The 21,588-nt window shown below is 41.0% G+C and overlaps 1 protein-coding gene across 1 annotated transcript in view; it reads right to left on the reverse strand.

Annotated features, from left to right (window-relative positions):
• Positions 1 to 504: 504 nt before the first annotated feature.
• Positions 505 to 21,588, reverse strand: part of strn4 (striatin, calmodulin binding protein 4) — a 127,274-nt gene continuing 106,190 nt past the window's right edge. The window contains exons 15-18 of the mRNA XM_039768041.1: positions 18,053 to 18,151; positions 17,872 to 17,958; positions 8,424 to 8,626; positions 505 to 2,003 (exon numbers count right to left, since the gene is read on the reverse strand). Coding sequence (XP_039623975.1) covers positions 8,457 to 8,626; positions 17,872 to 17,958; positions 18,053 to 18,151 — 356 coding nt within the window. The 3' untranslated portion in view covers positions 505 to 2,003; positions 8,424 to 8,456. The remainder of the gene's footprint in view (positions 2,004 to 8,423; positions 8,627 to 17,871; positions 17,959 to 18,052; positions 18,152 to 21,588) is intronic.

Genomic DNA, 21,588 nt, shown 5'->3' on the forward strand with positions numbered 1-21,588 from the left:
TTCCCGATCGTGTATGGTTAATATTTGCAGACATGAAAAAACGTATTTTACAAGAGCAGCATCATCCATCGTTTTAATATGTGCAACAACTTTATTGCTGTATGCAGCACGACTGCTGTAGTAGCAAAAGTTCTAGATCGGAAAAAACTTATTGAGAGCTGTGTCACTGATAGCGTCACTTCAGAATGAATCTTCTACCCGCCCAGAAGAAAGTAATGGACTATTATAAACACTTTTTTTAATGGACTACTTTTAATTTATTTTTTAAAAGGACTAGATTTAACCTTTTTTTTTTTTTATCTCCACCAGTAACTGTCAGATTTACCTCACTAGACTCCAGAAAGGGCAGCAGCTATTTTAATCAGAGCCCTGGACTGAGAAGGAGCTCTTGGGTCAGCCATATACACTTTATGGCTGCTATTTTAATCAGAGCCCTGGACTGAGAAGGAGCTCTTGGGTCAGCCATATACGCTTTATGGCTAAAATGTAAGCTAACCATGGAGGTGTTGGGGGTTGGGGGTTTATATTGCAAAAATAAAGGTATTCAATACCAATTTTTTGTATCAGAAGAGGTGGAAACTGATCCCCTACATGACCAAAAAGAGACCAAAGAAAAACGGGCTGCTTATTCCCAGGTATCTCCTTCATCCCCAGGTTACGCTTTATACACCTTTAAACTTATCTCAGTCCACTCTTCAATATAGCAAAACCTTTTTTTAAGCCATCTAGAATGAACAAAAGAGCAGTCACTAATAATAGACTAATATCTTAATGTATTTAGTCGTCACGTAACAAAGTGAAAAAATAATAAAGACGAGACAAGATGGCGAGTAAATGAAATACTCCTTATTATAAAGTTCTTGTTGGTGAAACAGAACCTTTGCCAGGAGGATAAAATGGTCAGGTGGATAAAGCCGATGTGATAAACACGGCGAGTTTGATAATCAAATTAAAAGGCCGAGAGATGGACAGGGACAGATACAGAGGAGAGCGCAAACTCCCTGAGGACAGGAGCAAAACAAAATGCTATGCTATGAAATGCACACTTGACAATTTTGTGGTCCCTGATTTGAAAACTGTTTTAGCACCAGGAATAAATTACATAACTTAAAAGAAACCGTAATGTTTACCCTTAATGTGAAAATACAAATCACATTGTGGTCTAAAATTTGGGAATTATTTTTACCCCTTCCAAAAAATAAAAGGTCCTAGAAATACAGACAACTTACTGAACACGGCTTCACAGAAAAAACCTAAAGTGGTCGTGGAAAGGAAAATCAAAGCTACCCACTGCTGGATGGGAGAACTAGACGTTGGGGGGAGAGATATCTTACAGTGACCACCATCAAAACGGCTTCTTCGAAGAGGAACGCTGGAGAGCAGCGACCTAAAAAAGGTCAGAGGTAACCACACACCTAATCCTGTACAAAAAGCAGGGGAGGAGAAATCGATGATTCTGATCAGCACCTGTTTCTTTACATCAAGTACATCAATTTGTTTTTAATGTCGACGGCCTCTGAAGAAAGGAAATGAAGATCCATTCAAGGTACTAAAATAGTCTGCAGACAGCTAACAGTTTATAAGACGGCCATTTTGCATTAGTGTTCTGTGCACCACGTCTCCGAGAGGCCACGCACCTGGGGTTTACACTTGCATCAGGATTCAAGGAGGCTTGCAAAGAACGTCTTCCCAGAGTCGCAGCAGAATGCGAGAACATCATCCGTGGAGAAGGAAAGAGGACATCAGAGAAGTCTTTTAATGGTGCAAGAGATACCTTTGGGTGCAGGTGGTCGAGCCCTGAGCTGCTTTTTCTGTTTTTGTGTTTCATTTAGTTGAAAATTAAAGCAGCAGCAGCAGTAGCAGACGTCGATTCGATAAATGAACCTGTAGAAGATGACAAGCTGAGCACACAATCGGGTGGGGCGCCTTGGGGGGCGATGAGGGGGATATGTCACAAGAGCGTGTTCCACCCAGCATGGAGGTTCAGCCGCTTGGTTGCTAACCTGAAATACAAATAAATAGCTCAATGTTAGATTCAAATCTGTTAAAGAGATTTCACGACCGCACCACCAAGGATTTGAAAATAATTCACCTACAATACACAGCTATGGTGCCTTATTTTTATTTATTTCATTTTTATTACTCTTTAATTTAATATTGTTTTTTTGTATCAGTATACTGCTGCTGGATTATGTCAATTTCCCCTTGGGATTAATAAAGTATCTATCTATCTATCTAATGCATGGAAAAGCTGCTATATCAGTGGTTCCCAAATTTGATCCTGAGGACCCCCTGTGGCTGCAGGTTATTTGTTCCAATCACATTCACAACTGATAACAATTGATCTCATTTAATTAGCTGCTCTTTTTTTTTTTAAACTCTGCACTTATTCTGCATTCAGAAACACACCACATTATGGTTTTTACATTTACTAGCTTCGATCGCTAACCCCTTCAAACCCCGTCCCCCAGCCAGGGGAGGTGAACGCACCCCAAGGAGACACGGTCGCTCCTCTGAAACCCCTCTTCAATGGTGACACAACAGGAAACAAATAACAGTTGTTTTTTTTTTTTACCTCCTCGTTGCTCGATCAGCTGTTGGCTTGCTACGTGATCAGCATCTCTCCCCGCGCTCCTAACATTTAAAAGCCTGTACAGCAGCTGTCCATTTGTCTCAATGCCTTGTCTCTCTTCTCCCCCAGACATCCTCAAACACTAATCGATCTCTTTTCGCTGTTTCGTTATTTCACCGAGTAATATTTTCCGTTTGTTTGCGCTAAGGTGATCTTTACTCTCATTTTTTTTTTAGAGACTTTCGAATTTTCCTACTTCCATTATCTCTAACCTGCTCTGCATGTGTATCACGGGACTTGCATCCAAAGGCTGTAAGTATGACGTGACCGTCTCATGGGATGTGAAAGTGTCTCTCTGTTTCTCTTCAACATATACATTTATGATCCATCCATCCATTATCCAACCCGCTATATCCTAACTACAGGGTCATGGGGGTCTGCTGGAGCCAATCCCAGCCAACACAGGGTTCAAGATAGGAAACAAACCCTGGACACGGCGCCAGCCCACCGCAGGACACACACATACACATACCAAGCACACACTAAGGACAATTTAGGATTGCCAATCCACATAATTTGCAAGTTTTTGGACTGTGGGAGAAACCCACGCAGATCAGTTTCTTCCATTCCAACCTCTCCACCACCATGGGCAACATCAAGGAGCTGTCAAAAGGCATCAGGGACAAGGCTGGAATGGGCTACAAGACCATCAAGCAAGAAGCTTGTAGAGAAGGTGATGACTTTTGGTGCAAGTATTCAGAAATGGAAGAAATCTAAAATGACCATCAATCACTCTCGGTCTGGAGCTCCATGCAAGATCTCGCCTCATCATGAGAAAGGTGAGGGATCAGCCCAAAACTATAAGGGAGGAGTCTGTTAATGATTTGACGGCAGTTGGGACCACCACAGACACCAAGAACACCATTGACAGGCCTGCACATGTGCCTTCTTGATCAAATACTCATTTCCCCCACTGTAAAATAGTGTAGCATTGGCATATAAGAGGAGACCTGACTGAAGTGTTTAAAATGATGAAGTGAATTAGTCCAGTGGATCGAGACTGGGACCTTAAAATGAGTTCATCAAGAACACGGGGACACAGTTGGAAACTTGTGAAGGGTAAATTTCACACAAACAGTAGGACATTTTTCTTAACACAGGGAACCACAGACACCTGGAATAAGTGACCAAGTAGTGTGGTGGACAGGAGGACTTTAGGGACTTTCAAAACTTGACTTGATATTTTTTAGAAGAATTCAGTGGATAAGAATGGTGAGCTTTGTTAGTCTGAATGGCCGGATTGTTTTAATGTTCAAATAGCTGAATGTATGACAAAAGACAAGCTCTGCTGAAGGCATACACTGATGTGCTTCAGTTTTATGACAGGAGACGTGCCACTTAATTTTCATTGAACTGTATGCTGATGCATATTTAGTCTCCTGTAGCAACAATATGAATGTAACACCAAAAGTTCACCTTACGTGAAGGATTGAGGAGTCGTAGTGGACTCTATGCTATTGACTTCCCGACAGTGTTCAGAAGCCATTAAGAAGGCTAACAGAATGTCAGGTTATATAGCGCCTTGATGTGTGGAGTACTTCAAGTCACAGGAGGTTCTGCTCAAGCTTTATAACACACTGGTGAGGCCTCATCTGGTGCAGTTTGGGTCTCCAGGCTACAAAAAGGACATAACAGCACAAGAGAAGGTCCAGAGAAGAGGGATGAGGCTGATTCAGGGCTACAGGGGATGAGTTATGAGGAAAGATTAAAAGAGCTGAGCCTTCAGAGTTTAAAGAAAAAGGAGATTAAGAGGAGACCTGAGTGAAGTGTTCAAAATGATGAAGTGAATTAGTCCAGTGGATCGAGACAGAGACTTTAAAATGAGTTCATCAAGAACACGGGGACACAGTTGGAAACTTGTGAAGGGGAAATTTCACACAAACATTAGGACATTTTTCTTCACACAAAGAAACACAGACACCTGGAATACGAGACCAAGTAGTGTGCAGGACAGTTGGACATTAGGGACTTTCAAAATTCGACTTGATATTTTTATTTTAGGAGAATTAAGTGGATAGGACTGGCCAGCTTTGTTGGGCCAAGTGGCCTGTTCTCATCCAGAGTGTTCTAATGTTCAAATAACCTACACACATCCTCCCATATTCTTTGTATATCCAATCTCTAGATTACTTATAATAATTATAATAATAATTTCATTTATATAGCACCCTTCCCATGCTCAAGGCACTTCTATAATACCTATTACAATATAAATGCTATGCAAAGAGTTGTTATATTGTATTGTTTAGGGAATCAGGTCTTTGGCAATTGACATGCCACTTTTCAAAAGATCAAAGGTTTTTTATTTTCCCATTGCAAGACTGTACTTTACACTCCTTCTTGACCTTTGAGGGATTACATTGACCACTTAAATGCTATTTTTAAGAGCCACTTTTTTTTTTTTACAAAAACAAAGGGGGCACAAGATGTGATGCCAAGGGCCTCACAGCGCCTTACAGTAGGGATTGCCGACTGAACAGCTTTGGTTTTAAAGAAGTGCAGAGCAGCACTTGTCACTGAGTGTGCCTGTGTCTGTACCAATAATAGGTTTGTCTGATAAAAGTTTAATATTTACAGTGGACTGATTACCTGCAGCCAGTCTGTGTGGGTGTCCAAGTCGTTTCTAGCTTGTGCAGCCATTTGCATGCGTGTGTGCCACGTATAGACAGCCTTATTAAAGTTTAAAGCCGGTGCCCTGGCCAGGTGTCTATGGGCGAAATGATGCACATACTGTACTTTTACTGGATCGGGGGGAACAATGGTTCAAGGAAGTCCGATTTCATTTTAATTTTTATGGTTAGTGTTCTGGATGGCACGTTGGTTGCTGCCTCACACTAAGGAGACCTGGGTTCGCTTTCCGAGTCCTCCCTGCATGGAGTTTGCATGTTCTCCCCGTGTCTGCGTGGGTTTCCTCCCAAAATCCAAAGATATGCAGGTGCATTGCAGATCCTAAATAGTCCGAAGTGTGTGCTTGGTGTGTGGATGTGTGTGCGCCCTGCCCAGGATTTGTTTCCTGACTTCTGCCCTGTGTTGGCTGGGATTGGCTCCAGCAGACCCCCCGTGACCCTGTGTAAGGAAATAGCGGGTCAGATAATGGATGGATGGATGGATGGATGGTTAGTGGTCATTTAGTTTTCAGGAATGCGTACAGTTGTGCTCAGAATAATAGCAGTGTGTTTAAAAAAGTGAATAAAGCTCCAAATTTTTATAATAGCTTTTATTTCCATAGACACAAATGCATTGGGCACACTGCACATTCTATTGCAAATCAAAGCATGAAGAACAGTTCATCAAATTTGTGTTATTCCTTTACAGAAAGTGAAAAAAATTGAATATTTTTAAACACACTGCTATTATTCTGAACAAAACTGTATGTGTCTTTTGTGTTTTGTTTAAGGGTTGCAGTACTATGGGAAGCGGAAAGATGGAAACCGCTTCCCACCTTGTCTACTGGTACTGCCCAGGAGCTGAGTTAGGGTACGTGAGCGAGAAAGACCTTTGATTTATTTATTTATTTTTTATAAAAAGATGACTATTTCCAGAAAACGGGGTCAATCGATCTACGGTGTAGAACAAGGGTGCTTCACGCGAGCAGAGCCAGACTCCATCTGCCGACCTCCAGAGCTCCACTCCATTGAGGAGGTTGTCGCTTTGTATTACATATGGCAGTGATAACACCTGGATAAGATTAGAGTTGAGGGGATGGCTACCTGACTCATGTGATAAAAAACCTGCAATCCAATTGGCTGTCCGGTAGAGATACTGAATGGCAGAGCTCTCACCTGAAGAGCAGTGTGGCAGCTCAGCAATTCCCTGTCATATGGGAGCTCCCATGGGGCGTTTCATTTAACGCTGGGTAATCCAACATTCGCATGGATTCAGGATAGAACTCAGGTGTAGGAAAATTGAAGTTTGCATTTCAAAACATTATGAATTTTTCTTTTTTTCATGAATATTTTCAATCCATGATTGGTTGAACCCGAGGATACACAGGGCTGACTGAATACTTAATACAAGTAACAAAAGCAGTCTTAACTATTTCTATACTGTTATTTTACTACTCTATAGCTTCAAATGTAGTATATATTGCCCCAATAGGAAGCCACAGGAGGACTGAGTCCACCTTGGCTGCATCTTTTTGGAGTGGCTGCTGCTTCACCACCTGAGGCCACAGGTCCGCCACGCCCTCGACCCTCTGCAGATCGCATACCAGGAGAAGGTGGGAGCGGAGGATGCCATCATCTACATGCTACACCGATCCCTCTCCCACTTGGACAGAGGCAGTGGTGCTGTAAGAATTAAGTTTCTGGACTTCTCTAGCTCCTTCAACACCATCCAACCTCTGCTCCTCAGGGTCAAGCTGACTAAGATGGGAGTAGATTCATACCTGGTGCCATGGATCGTGGACTATCTTACAGACAGACCTCAGTATGTGCGTCTCGAGAACTGCAGGTCTGACATTGTGGTCAGCAGCACAGGAGCGCCGCAGGGGACTGGACTTTCTCCGGTCCTGTTCAGCCAACATACATCAGACTTCCAATACAACTCGGAGTCCTGCCACGTGCAAAAGTTCGCTGATGACACTGCTATGGTGGGCTGCATCAGGAGTGGGCAGGAGGAGGAGTATAGGAACCTAATCAAGGACTTTATTAAATGGTGCGACTCAAACCACTTACACCTTAACACCAGCAAGACCAAGGAACTGATGGTGGATTTTAGGAGGCCCAGGCCCCTCATGGACCCCGTGATTATCAGAGGTGACTGAGCAGAGGGTGCAGACCTTTAAATACCTGGGAGTGCAGCTGGATGACAAATTGGACCGGACTGCCAATACTGATGATCTTTGCAAGAAAGGACAGAGCCGACTATACTTCATTAGAAGACTGGCATCCTTCAACATTTGCAATAAGATGCTGCAGATGTTCTATCAGACGGTTGTGGCGAGCGCCCTCTTCTACTCGGTGGTGTGCTGGGGAGGCAGCATAAAGAACAGGGACGCCTCACGCCTGGACAAACTGGTGAGGAAGGCAGGCTCTATTGTAGGCACGGAGCTGAACAGTTTGACATCCGTGGCTGAGCGACCGACGCTGAGCAGACTCCTGTCAATCATGGAGAATCAACTGAACAGGATCATCTCCAGACAGAGGAGCAGCTTCAGAGACAGACTGCCGTCACCGTCCTGCTCCACTGACAGACTGAGGAGACCCCACACTATGTGACTCTTCAATTCCACCCGGGGGGGTAAACGTTAACATTATACAAAGTTATTGTCTGTTATACCTGCATTGTTATCACTCTTTAATTTAATATTGTTTTTATCAGTATGCTGCTGCTGGAGTAGGTGAATAACTCCTTGTGATTAAAAAAGTATCCATCTGTCTTGGTAAAAGGCAGGAATGTAATCTGGACGGGACAAAATGAAATTATCAAAAAGGGAGAATAACATGCATGTGATTTTTGCAATTTGTTTGTTAACTCAGTTAAGTGCAAAGCTCAAAGGGCACAGTAGATGAACTGGAACCACCGCACCGACTTGACAGACTGCTAAGTATTTGTGTGTTTTTTAATTACTGCTACTCCCATGTTAGTCAGGCAACCCACACCTATACGTTAAAACCAGAAAAAGTGGTTTAACATAATGATTATTGTCAATACCTGGAACTGAGAGAAGGGAGTTTCTTAATAGTTTAAACAACACAAGTAATTACCCTGCCTTTCCAGTAGCACATGTAGGACATCAGACAGGAAGGCTAATATGATTAAACCCCACAGCAAACGCTGAGTGCCGTACCTCATCCAGACGCACATGACGTAGGTGGTGGGGCTACACAAAGATCTTAGCCAGAGCGTCGGCCCCACCACTGGCAATGTACGGCTGACTCGGGTGAAAGGCCACATCATGGATCGCCTCGTCGTGTTTCTTTCGGTGGGCCGTGATCTCCTGCACACACGTCCGGCTGTCCAGCATCCAAAGACGCACTGAGCAGTCATGACCTGGGAACAAGGAATAAAGAAAAGCGTGGATTACTAAGGTCGGAAAATAAAACAACACATCTTTGTCCTAAAACAAGGAAAGCTGAAACACAATTGTTCTTTGATAATGGAAAAAAACATAAAAACAATTGAATTAGAACAATTAGGGCAGACCACTGTAAACATTGCTGTCACTCTAACACAGCGGTGTCAAACTCCAGTCCTGGAGGGCCGCAATGGCTGCAGGTTTTCATTCTAACCATCTTCTTAATTAGTGACCAGTTTGTGCTGCTAATTACTTCTTTTAATTAACTTGCTCAGGCCCTTTAGCCGTTTCTTTTTCCTTAATTAGCAGCCAAACAATAATGAGACACAAAACAAGCCACCACATCACACAAAATCTGAAAATAAAGAAAGGTGAAGGTCTCAGTAAGATTGATCTCTCAGGTCACCAAAACACTTTGACGATGGTCTTACGAAAAACAGAAAATCAACAGTTTTGGAAATGTCAGCTGTGGCAGAACGAGAGCAACAACAAGCCGTGGAATTAAATAACGAGTTTAATTAACAGCAAGAATTGGCTTTTCATTAAGAAACTGGTTGGAGTTTGAAGCCCCAGTTTAGCTGGTCATCTGCTGGCTCGTTTCACGTCTCATTTCTGTTTGGCTGCATTTTAATGAGGAAACGAATCAATTCAGAGGACTGAATCCATCTAACAGGGATATTAAAATGTGAATTAGCAGTGAAAACAGGTCACTGATTAGGAAAAGGGTTAGAATGAAAACCTGTAGCCGCTGCGGCCCTCCAGGCCTGGAGTTTCGACACCTGTGCTCCAATATTACTTAGTGGCGTGACTTGGATTGTTGATTGCATTTGATGATATGCATTATAACAAAACTAGCAACTTGGTGTTGGATGACCACAGTTGAAGGACTCAATCGTAAGGACCTCTCGTCGGGTGTCTCATTGGCACGCTTTTGCCTCTTTCTTTCGCGATCACGGCGTAATCTGTCTTCTCTCTCTGTAGGGGTTTCAGTTGTCTTTCGTTGTGCGGCAGTGACGCGTCGTTGAGCTAATCTGTGTGAATGCTGAGCGTCCATTTCTTGCGAGCGACTGTCAGGCCTTTGCCTCTTTGCTTCGTGATCACGCAACAATGATGGACGGATTAAAAGGAAGAAGTCTACGTGACCATCATCATCATCATCAAGCCCTTCCGTGAGAATCCTAAATCCAAAGAGGACTGTTTCATTTATGTTAGGTAGAATGCCCAGAGGGGACTGGGCGGTATCATGGTCTGGAATCCCTACAGATTTTATTTTTTCTCCAGCCGTCTGGAGTTTTTTTGTTTTTTCTGTCCCCCCTGGCCATTGAACCTTACTCTTATTCTATGTTAATTAATGTTGATTTATTTTTTATAATTGTGTCTTTCATTTTTCTATTCTTTAATATGTAAAGCACTTTGAGCTACTGTTTGTATGAAAATGTGCTATATAAATAAATGTTGTTGTTGTTGATGTGTCCTCTCTCGCAGCAGCAGGTTTAGTTGCGTTTCGTTTCGCCATTGTTCCGTAAGGTCTCCTCCGTACAAGTGCACATGGGTAGCTAAAGACGGAAAGGCATAGTGGGCATAGTGAAACACACGAATTGGTGACCAGGGCAACCATCCGACTCAGACACGGGGCTCAAAATACTCAAGTGCACATGTTATTTATAATTTAATTTTTTTTTTGTTATGAACTTCCGCAAAAGAGTTGATCCCTGTAAATAGTTAATAGTATATCAACAATATAATCTGTTGTAGTACGGGCGTCAATTAGCGTCACACCTCACAACCTGCATACACCACGTGTTTGGCTGTAATGCCAGAAGCGCGGTGGACGCTGTAAGGGTAGGTTGTGGTTTCTGTTTCTTTCGGGATTTTTTTATTTCATTTTATTGATTATTTAATAGGCAGAGGGGAGAAGACGTTAATGTGACGCTCTGTCTGTTTCTTTACTTTTCTTTTGAAAAGATTTTTTGGAACAGGAAAAATAAAAGCAAAGGGGAAAGAATGGAGGGGGGTAAGTAGGAATTCTGAGAGGGGACGGACTGGGGCTTTTCTACGGGGCGGATATACAGCCAAAAGGAACGCAGTCCCGGACATGGACACCGCGCTGGGCTTTTATTATATAGATTAGACAGATGGATACATTTGGGCCCACCAATAGAGATATGACATCAATACTTAGTTGAGCCTCCTTTTGCTCCTTTGATCCTCTAGACGCTGTCCTCCTATAGCCTGTGATGAGTGTCTGGATTCTGGATGGAGGTATTTCTGACCATTCTTCATTCAAAATCTCTCCAGTTCAGTTCAATTTGATGGACAGCCTGCTTCAAATCATTCCATAGACTTTCGATGATATTCAAGTCAGGGGACTGTGACGGCCATTCCAGAACATTGTGCTTCTCTCTCTGCATGAATGCCTTTGTAGATTCCAACTGTGTTTTGGGTCCTTGTCTTGTTGGAATATCCAATCCCTGCGTAACTTCGACTTTGTGACTGATGCTTGAACATTATCCTGAAGAATTGGTTGATATTGGGTTGAATTCATCCCACCCTTGACTTTAACAAGGGCCCCAGTCCCTGAACTGGCCACACAGCCCTACAGCATGATGGAACCTCCACCAAATTTGACAGGAGGTAGCAGGTGTTTGTCTTGGAATGCTGTGTTCTTCTTCCGCCATGCAAAGCGCTTTTTGTTCTGACCAAATAACTCCATTTGTGTCTCATCAGTCCAAAGCACTTTGTTCCAAAATGAATCTGGCTTGTCTAAATGAGCATTGGCATACAACAAGCGACTCTGTTTGTGGCGTGAGTGCAGAAAGGGCTTCTTTCTCATCACCCTGCCTTACAGATGTTCTTTGTGCAAATTGCACTGAATTGTAGAACGATGTACAGATACACCATCTGCAGCGAGATGTTCTTGCAGGTCTGTGGAGGTGATCTGTGGTTGTCTGTCACCATTCTCACAATCCTGATCATATGCCGCTCCTGTATTTTTCTTGGCCTACCAGACCTGCTGGGTTTAACAGCAACTGTGACTGTGGCCTTCCATTTCCTGATTCCATTCCTTACAGTTGAAACTGACAGTTTAAACCTCTGAGATGGCTTTTTGTAGCCTTCCCCTAAACCAGGAGACTCAACAATCTTTGTTTTCAGATCTTTTAAGAGTTGCTTTGAGGATCCCATGCTGTCTGTCACTCTTCAGAGGAGAGTCAAAGGGAAGGAAGCACAACTTGCAATTGACCACCTTAAATACCTTTGACCACTCATGATTGGACACTCCTGTCTATGAAGTTCAAGGCTTCACGAGCTCATCGAACCAAGTAATCAGCATTGAGCAGTGACAGGCATTCAAATCAGCACAATGACAAGAGGACCCACATTTGTGCACAGCCAGTTTTTCACATTTGATTTAATTTCTTTCAACTAAATACCGCTTCACTAAAAATCTTTGTTCGGAAAACACCCCATTACTCCGATGTTCCTAGGAAATGAAAGACATACCACTGGTATCTTTTCTGTAGAAAGAAGAGTCAATTATCATGCAGGCTGAGAGGGTTTCCCAAACTTTTTCCTAAGACTTTATGCACCAACGCCAGCTGCCAGTCCACACTCCAAGGCAGTTTTGGAACTCTTTTTTTCAGGAATGGCGCTGCACAAAAATTCCTAACTCGAGTCGCCGCACAAAACCCTCACATGGAGTTGGCATACAAAAACTCTGACTCCTCAATTTATGGTACCACTGACACAAACTCCAACGATTTTTGTATTTTTGACAAAATTTGAAACCTTTTATTTATCAAGATATCATTACATTGATTTAAAATATAGTTGAGGCATTACTAGTATGTATAATGGTGTGGAAAATACAAAACCGCTTGATCAATCTGGTGTACGTGAAAGAGCCATGTAAAATTCTGCTTGCCCATGGCGAACGTGACAAAGGCTCATGTAGACCTTGCGTGCCTAAAGTGTGCGTGCTAAGTGCTACTTCTTGTTTTAAGGTTACTACACAAAAAAAAAAAAACGACTTATCGAGCCCCAAACTAAGGAAACTAACAGATGTATTCCACCTTTAGATATCTGGTAATGCTGATTCAGGCTAATATTTTGAAATACTTGTGTAACTAAAGTCATAAGACCTATAAAAATTTGGGACACCGACCCCTCGGGGCAGGTGTCCTAGGACTGTGCTTCTCTGTCATTTAACCTTTGCCTGGTGTATATCAATAAAAGATTTTTACTAACTTTAATTATATCTCTCTGTCTTTAGTCACAAGAAATGACACCATAGAAAAAGTGTCAACAATCGCTATTACTCTTTGAAAATAGTGTTTTTTTTTTATTTTTTAATTTATTACCCGCACATGGCTGCAAAGCCCCAGTTTTCAGCAGCCATTCCTTACGTGTCCAATCGGTCAACTTTCTTTGCTTATCCTTAATTAGTCAGAAGTTGAAGCTAATCAGTTATTACAGAAACTTTTAGCTCCGCTGAAACCTGTTATCCTGATCACCTGTGTTCCAAGTTATTGGAATTCCTAAACTTCAAGTCTGAGTTAAAAAATGGCCAGAATGAAAGCTCTTCCTCAAGTAACATGTCAGTCTAGTGCTGTTTTTTGTTTTATTTTGCAGAATGAAGGTTGTTCCATGTGACAGACTGCCAAGAAACCGAAGACTTGATACAATGGCTGTGTGTTACTGTCTTGAGAGAAGACAGCAAACTGGATCTGACCAGGACAGAAAAATAAGGGGAAGGCCCAGATGAACAACTGCATAAGAGGAGGAGGAGATCAGAGTGTGTACGTGGGACGTTCAAAAAGTTTCCATATTTTTTTTTTAACTCTGTTCATCAAGAGTTTTAAAAACAAATGACGTCACTTTACTACTTAGTCACGTTCTTTTGTGATGCAATTTTCCCAGCGTCGTACCAACTTTTTAATGCCACCAGCAAGAAACGTTTTTGGTTGAGCCCTTAGTCATTGATGCACCGCTATTTTCACGTCGTCATCATCATCATTACATGGCTGTTAGCTGGACATCAGGACCGCTCTTCATCCGTCATACTAGTGCGGCCATTTTCGAACATTTCAATCCACTCATAGATGACTCAATGAGAGAACACTTTACCCTCATACTGAGTGCTCATGTGGAAATGAATTGGCGCTCCTTCTACCCACAATAAGTGTATGACAGAACGCTGTTCCTCTTTGGTGCAGCCATCTTCACCACAGGGTGATAACTCTTATACTATAAACTGCATGGGCAGCCGGCTTGCCAGACAGAAGAGTCACATGACCCTCTCAGACACGCCCAATTATTGCTGCTCCTCCCACCTTCAACGTTTCCAACGGAAATATAAAAGTGTGGCAACTTTTTGAACGACCCTCGCAGTTTGAGAAATGAAGGCCTTCCTAACATGAAACAAGAGACAAAACTTCTAAAATAAAAAGGTTGTAATAATTTTATCAAAAGGCTAAAAGACAAAAATAGTTTATAGGTGAAATCAGAAATTTTAACACATTATATGATTATATCTTGCGGTGGGCTTGGGTCCTGCCCGAGGTTTGTTTCCTGCCTTGCGCCCTGTGTTGGCTGGGATCGGCTCCAGCAGACCCCCCCCGTGTCCCTGTAGTTAGGGTATAGCGGGCTGGAAAATGGATGGATGGATAATTACATTTCACCTAAAGAAGGGGCCTCAGTTGCCCTTGCATATTGTAATCTTTTTAGTTAGCCAAAAAAAGATGTCATTTTGCTTGACTTCTCATTACATTCATAATGGCTAACACGGTACAACACCCTAGTACTACAAACACATTATACTGCGATTTACATTTAGTCATTACAGCTTTACCGACTCCAGCAACCCAAGAATTGCTTCTGACTCCACACTCCACTCTGACTATTTTTTATTATTATTTTTTACTAATTGATCGATTTGCAGGAGCAATCTGCAATGGGATATTGTTGCACAAATCTCTCCTGTTTCAACTTGTGCTTGTATGAACACACACTCGAAACACAGGTGGGCCTCAGATAACAAACAAGTTGACGTTCCTGCTGACATCCGTAATCCAACTTTATATACAAGTCAGAACTTGAACTGAAAATGGCAGTTAATAGAAAAAAAAATGTCAAAAATGCATAATGCTTTAAATAGTTCCTTTCTCTTTGACGTCTTGTAAAGCACTTTGAGCTACACTGTATTTAAACGTGCTACAGAAATACAGGATGTTACAGAAGAACATTTAGAAGCTGCGGGGGTCTGCAGCTGGACCCCTCTCACCTGAAGAGCATTGTGGCGGCTCAGCAATTCCCTGCCATATAGGAGCTATAAGTTTGCTCCTTTGAGACATTTCATTTAACTCCCACGGGATCAGGGGGTATGCCAACATTTGCATGGATTCAGCATAGTACTTGGGGCGTGGAAAATTGAAGTTTTGCATTTCAAAACTCTATGAATTTGTTCTTTTTTTTTTAATGAATATTTTCGATCCTTGATTGGTTGAACCTGCGGATGTGGAACAGATGGATACACAGGGCTGACTGAATACTTAATACAAGGAACATAAGAAGTCTATTCAGTTACCTTAGTTATTTTACTACTGTTTAACTTTATATGTAGTATTTATTTGTTTATCATTTGACCTGTTTATCTAATGGAAAGCCACAGGAAGCCCGAGTCCACCTTGGCTTCATCTTGGTAAAAGGCAGGAACTTAAACTAAATGGGACTGGCAGGCCATAACGCAGTGAAACTACCGTATATACTCGTGTATAAGTTGGGACTTGAAACCCAAAAAATCGATAATAAAATCAGACCCCGACTTATACGGCCATTCAAAAACGCGACACTTAAAAGTTTTTTGTTTAACATCTTCTTGCCGCCTCCAATTTCGCACCAGTTTCTCTGATGCATTGAATTTTGTTGCAGCAGCGCAGTTACCAATTTATTTCGCTACTTCAACAACTTTTAATTTAAGACCAGCTTCATATTTTCTTCTGATCGAATGCTCCATCATAGACAAGGGATGCTCTTACGATAAAGGTGTATGAGGGTGTGAGATACAAATAACACTAAACAGTGCAAATGTCACTTCGGAATAGTTCGGGTATTACCGTGTGGTCACGTAGGCACAATAGAGACAGAGACAGAGAGAGAGAGAGAGGTAAGGAGCACACGCTGATACAGCACATTGCCACACCCACATACAAAATAAAGGCAGTGCGCTCCGTAGTTACTCTCTCAGGTGGGCATTAGCATTTCATAACCTCTTGGACCAATAGCGTGAGAGTTTTCCGTATTCGACTTATACGAGCGACATTACAAAATACCGAAATTATACGGTAAAATCAAGTCCTGACTTATCCATGGGAGAACTCATCTGCGAGTATATACGGTATCAGAAGGAAGAATAATATGCATATGCGTTTTTTACAATTTGTTTCTTAACTCGGTTTAATCCATGAAATTTATTTAATTAAATAAAAGGTGAAACAATATAACTGTACTGTAAATCACAAAGTAAATCATTTGAACTAAAATGAATCACAAGTACCGCATATACTCATGGATAAGTTCTCCCGTGTATAAGTCGGGGCTTGATTTCACTGTATAATTTCCAGTATTTTATAATGTTGCTCATACAAGTCGAATGCGGAAAACTCACACCATTGGTCCAACAGATTACGATATGCTAATGCCCACCTGAGAGAGTAACCATGGAGCACACAGCCTTTTTTTTTGTATGTGGGTGTGGTAATGCGTTGTATCAGTGTGTGCTCCTAACCACTCTCTCTCTATTGTGCCTATGTGATCACACGGTAATACCCAAACTATTCCAAAGTGACGTTTGTACTGTTTTGTGATTTTCGTATCTCACACCCTCATACACCTTTATCATAAAAACCACTCCCTTGTCTATGATGGAGCGTTCGATCAGAAGAAAATATGAAGCTGGTTTGGAATTAAACGTTGTTGAAGTGGCGAAAGAAATTGGTAACTGTGCTGCTGCAACAGAAACCGATGTGTGTGAGAAACTGATGTGAGATTGGAGGAGGCAAGAAGATGTTAAAAAAGGAAATTAGTCCAGTGGATCGAGACGGTGATTTTAAAATGAGTTCATCAAGAACACGGGGACACAGTTGGAAACTTGTGAAGGGAAAATTCTGCACAAACATTAGAATGTTTTTCTTCACACAGAGAGCCACAGACACTTGGAATAAGATACCAAGTAGCTTGGTAGGCAGTAAAACTTTAGGGACTTTCAAAATTTGATGTTATTTTAGAAGAATCAAGTGGATAGGACTGGTGAGCATTGTTGGGCTAAATGGCCTGTTCTTGTCCAGATTGTTCAAATTAAATAAGCTCGCTTTAGACTCCAACTTATGACATGACCCATCTTTTAGGGGCTCTGTTTCTCAAGATATTCTTATTTAGACACTTTTGATTTTCCTCACATTTAAATCAATTGGAAAATCCTGAGGATATTATTACTTCCTTAGAATCACTGCTGGTTATGTTTTAACTTTTTTATTTGTGGATATTTCACTCTCTTTTTTCCACAGCAGCTTCTCTTTTTGTGAACAGTAAAACTTGGCATTATTCAAGCTGGTGTTTATATTATTACTAGCTGTGTAAGCCCGTGCTGTAAAAAGCCTGGGCTCCAAGAAACTATTGAACTCGTCAGAAAAAAAACTGAAATGGAGAGTCGGCAGTTTCGTTTTTCGGACGTGCTCGCCCTCCATTATCTATCAGTTGGAGGTTTCGTTTTGCCGATGTGCTCGCCTTGCTTGTGTATCAGCAGCTAAGCGAATTTGTCTTTTGTCGTTTCCTTCAGCTTCATACTGTAGCCTTACACTTCTTTCTTCTTCCAACTTGTTAACATGAAGCCGCCTTGCCGGCTCTTTGAGCTTCATGCTGTAGCCTCGCACTTCCGGGCCGGACGGACAGACAGACACACAATTCAACATGTAGACATTTACATGTAAGATTATATGCCACTAAAACTGACCATTTAAAAAAAAATGTTCATTTTATCACAACAATGGTATATGCAGCTACCAGACAGCTGGTGAGATTCACACTCACTTATTGAAAGCAATTAAAGATTAAACTTTCATACCAGGAACAACTTACTTTTTCATAAACTAAGTTCAAATTTGTAGTTTTTTAAAAATATGATACATTTCTCAAGTTTACATGGCATCAAAGCCCATTAACTTACTGCCTGAAATGAGGTAAACTCCACTGGGATCTGCAGCCAGGCAGGTGACAGCGTCCAAGTGTGCCACCATGGAATGGATAATTTTACCTGAACAGCGGATTACAGAAATCAGAGTCAACTAAATTCATTTCTGAATTTTTACAGTAGGTGCACAGAAAGAGAATAATGGGAAACACCATACCAGTTTTATTGTCCAGGAAGCGGATGCTGCGATTCTCGTGAGCGGTAATGGAGATGGGCAAAGATGGGTGGCTCACAATGCGGTTGACCAAAGTGCTTCCTGTAAAAGGAGAGAATGACAGAAAAACTGAGACTGAAGTCGCAAATACTTAAGGGAAAGGTAAGCAGGTCCTACTGTCCTAGTGTCTGATAAGTAAAGCATATTGTTCATGCTATGTTAATATAAACCACAACATACATATCTGATAAAATTTCTATGTTTGAATTATTTTCTAATTCCCATCATACCTTAATTTACTAAATCAGTTCTATGTGATTTTACTTCTGCACTACATCATACTCCTTTAATTGAGGGATAGGAAGATCAATTACAAATGCAGTAAGTAGCTGGAAAAGAATAAAATTTTATGCTAATATTAAGACTTTGCATCCAGCAGCACATTACCACAAACACGGTTGGCATTACATTCTTACTGGTGAATTCTAAACCTTCAGTTATTTTAGGAACACCACAGTAATAATATTCCATGGCTGCAGTGATATTTAGTAATACTAGCCAAGAATAATATGTGACATTCATAAACAGGAAGGTCTTGGGTAATGGCGGTCTCGACTTACGGCTGTCCTTCATGAAAACCCTACATTTTTCTTTGACTGAATTTTAATTAATTTTCATCTAGTGACATCCAATTTCTACTTATGAAGGAAGCAAACTAGATTTGTATAAGGAGGAATACTTAGCAGGTGTTATTCATGGAGAGGAATAGTACTCCACTTATAGATTTTGTCACCATTTTCATTGTGCCGAATCCAAACAGTAATGTGTACAATAAGCTCAATCAAAGTAATGCAGCTGGCAGTTTAGCCGAACAGTAAAAGTTTCTGCCTGGAATTCCCAATGTCCAAGGTATGTGTGCCTGTCACACAGTCTTGGGGAGTAAGGTCTCCAAGAAGGGAAAGCAATCCTCCAAGTAAGCCATCAACAAATGCAGCACCTTTCTGCTGAGGGACCAATCGTCACTTAGCCAGTCATTTTCTAACTCACTTAGACTTGAACAGGGTCACAGGGCGCCAATCCCAGCTAGCACACAGTGCAAAGCAGGTACAAACTCTGGACAGGACAAGATGTTTATTTTTTTATCATCATTATACCTTTTCCATCTCCCTGAGGTACTGTGTCATATATTAAAATATGTAGTATTTTTAAGCATAAGGTTCAACATACTGGACATACCCGTGGTTCATTTTTGTTTAAATTAGCTGTTCCTGTGGCTCTGCCTGTGAAGTAGTGAAACAGGATAAACTTTAAAAGTCAATAAAAAATTTTTAAAAAATGTAATTTGTACTGAGACAAATTTAGATTGATAGCTTTCATATCCGAAGGCCTCTTGATCTATACTAATAAAAGGCAAAGCCCTCACTGACTGACTCACTCACTGACTTGTCACTAATTCTCCAACTTCCCGTGTAGGTAGAAGGCTGAAATTTGGCAGGCTCATTCCTTACAGCTTACTTACAAAAGTTGGGCAGGTTTCATTTCGAAATTCTACGCATAATGGTCATAACTGGAAGCTATTTTTCTCCATATACTGTAATGGAATTGAGCTTGATGGCGTGGGGGTCTTGGGTGGAGTTTCGTGCGACATCATCACGCCTCCCACGTAATCACATGAACTGTCAATGCAATATGTAGAAACCAAGGAAGAGCTCCAAAAAGCGCTGAAGAAAACATGCATTATACAATTGAGAAGGTAGCGAAACAATAAGAAGCGAGCGACTGACACATACAACCATATTCATGAGTGCAGCTACTTCGGTAACAAAGCACGGTGTAAACCTAAAGTTTAAATTAAGTTCATAGACAGGCTGCCGCTGGCATTTGTCATGCCCACGGCTAATGTGGGATACAAGTTTAATGAGAGGACGCAAGATATAAACTAGAGTTTTGATCACTTTGTAACTAAGTTAAAATTGCTGTTGAAGGGCTGTGCTTATGCAAATTCTGAGAGACTGTCTTTGTGGGGGGATTGACAGTTAAGGCTGGTGGGGAAGTCACGTCATCATCTCCCCTCCCATTCACCTAATTTCGCTCTGAGCTGAGCTCCACAGCTAACGCAGTCTTGCGGAACCAACTTTGTGACGCTGCCACCAAATACTCACAGAAAAATCCACAAGTTAATACACACGCTGTCTCTACAGTTTCTCCACACTCTGAATCTCCAGGCACTACTTAAAAAAGGTTACATTGACAATCATGTTACGTTATTTTTAAAATCTTTCCTTTTCTTAGCACAAGCACAGCTGAGAAGCTTCGATGCATGTGCTCCATAACGCGTTAAAAAATAACGCATTTAATCACACTTTGCATTCCAAGCAAAGGGGAACTTCTCTCAATTCATGATTTCCTGGTACACCGATTACATTGATCAGCGCTTCCCAATTCATTTTACCCTCTCACCCCCTTGGTTTGAGAAGAAGTATGAAAAAATATGAGGTTAACGCAGAAAAGCAGATCACCAATTGAAGCTTTATGAATAATCGATTCGCCATCAATAATTGTTTTGGTAAAGCCATACTCAGTGTAATCCCCCTTCCATTTTATAATTTTTCCGCGACTAGCCATGATTAAATGAGCAGTAAAAAAGTAAGAGCGAAGCAAGGGTGACTTATTCAGGCAGGCAGGCGACAGCTCAATAGCTCGAATTTGAATATAAAGTAGGTTCTATTTAGTCGCCAGAAATATCTTTGGTAGGAATGGAAGTAAAATTTTGTCTTTAAATTTCTAATGTGAAGAAAAATGTATGCAATGATGACTAAATTCAACTTACATTCCTACTAAACATATTTCATTCAACTAAATAAAAATTACTTATATTTAAAATTTAAATAGAACTTGAACAGATATGATACCCACGCAGCACTAAGTGCATGTAAGAGCAGGAGTCATCCGTTTTAACAAGCAGCATATTGCACTGACATGAAATAGCCTGCCCATTTAATTATTTAGGAATGGATAAATTAACATTTTGTACAAATAATGTTTTTAATATATATATATATATATATATATATATATATATAGATGTAGATATACATATATAGATAGATACATACATATAGATACATACATACATACATATATATATAGTATATATATATATATATAGTATATATATATATATATATATATATAGATATATATATATATATATATATATATATATATGTGTGTGTGTGTGTGTGTGTGTGTCTATATATGTATGTGTATAAATGTTGGCAAGGTTTTTCTGGCCAAGCGTAAAGTAGAAATGTCAAACATTGGCACTGTACTTGATCATGTTCAGATCTGACGGGAGAGCGTCCCCCACATGGAAAAAAACAGTATGTGGCTGTGATATCTCTGGCAATGATCAGCTACCCTATAAAATACACTTAGCTCTGAGCTCTCTCCGAAAAACATCAAACATTACTCCTTAACAATCTGTAGATGATAATGTCTGCTGAACAAACAGGTATTGCTAGCTAAGCAGAGGCAAG

The sequence above is a fragment of the Polypterus senegalus genome, chromosome 11 (genome assembly GCF_016835505.1).
Source record: "Polypterus senegalus isolate Bchr_013 chromosome 11, ASM1683550v1, whole genome shotgun sequence".
In the NCBI taxonomy this organism is placed as follows: Eukaryota; Metazoa; Chordata; class Cladistia; order Polypteriformes; family Polypteridae; genus Polypterus; species Polypterus senegalus.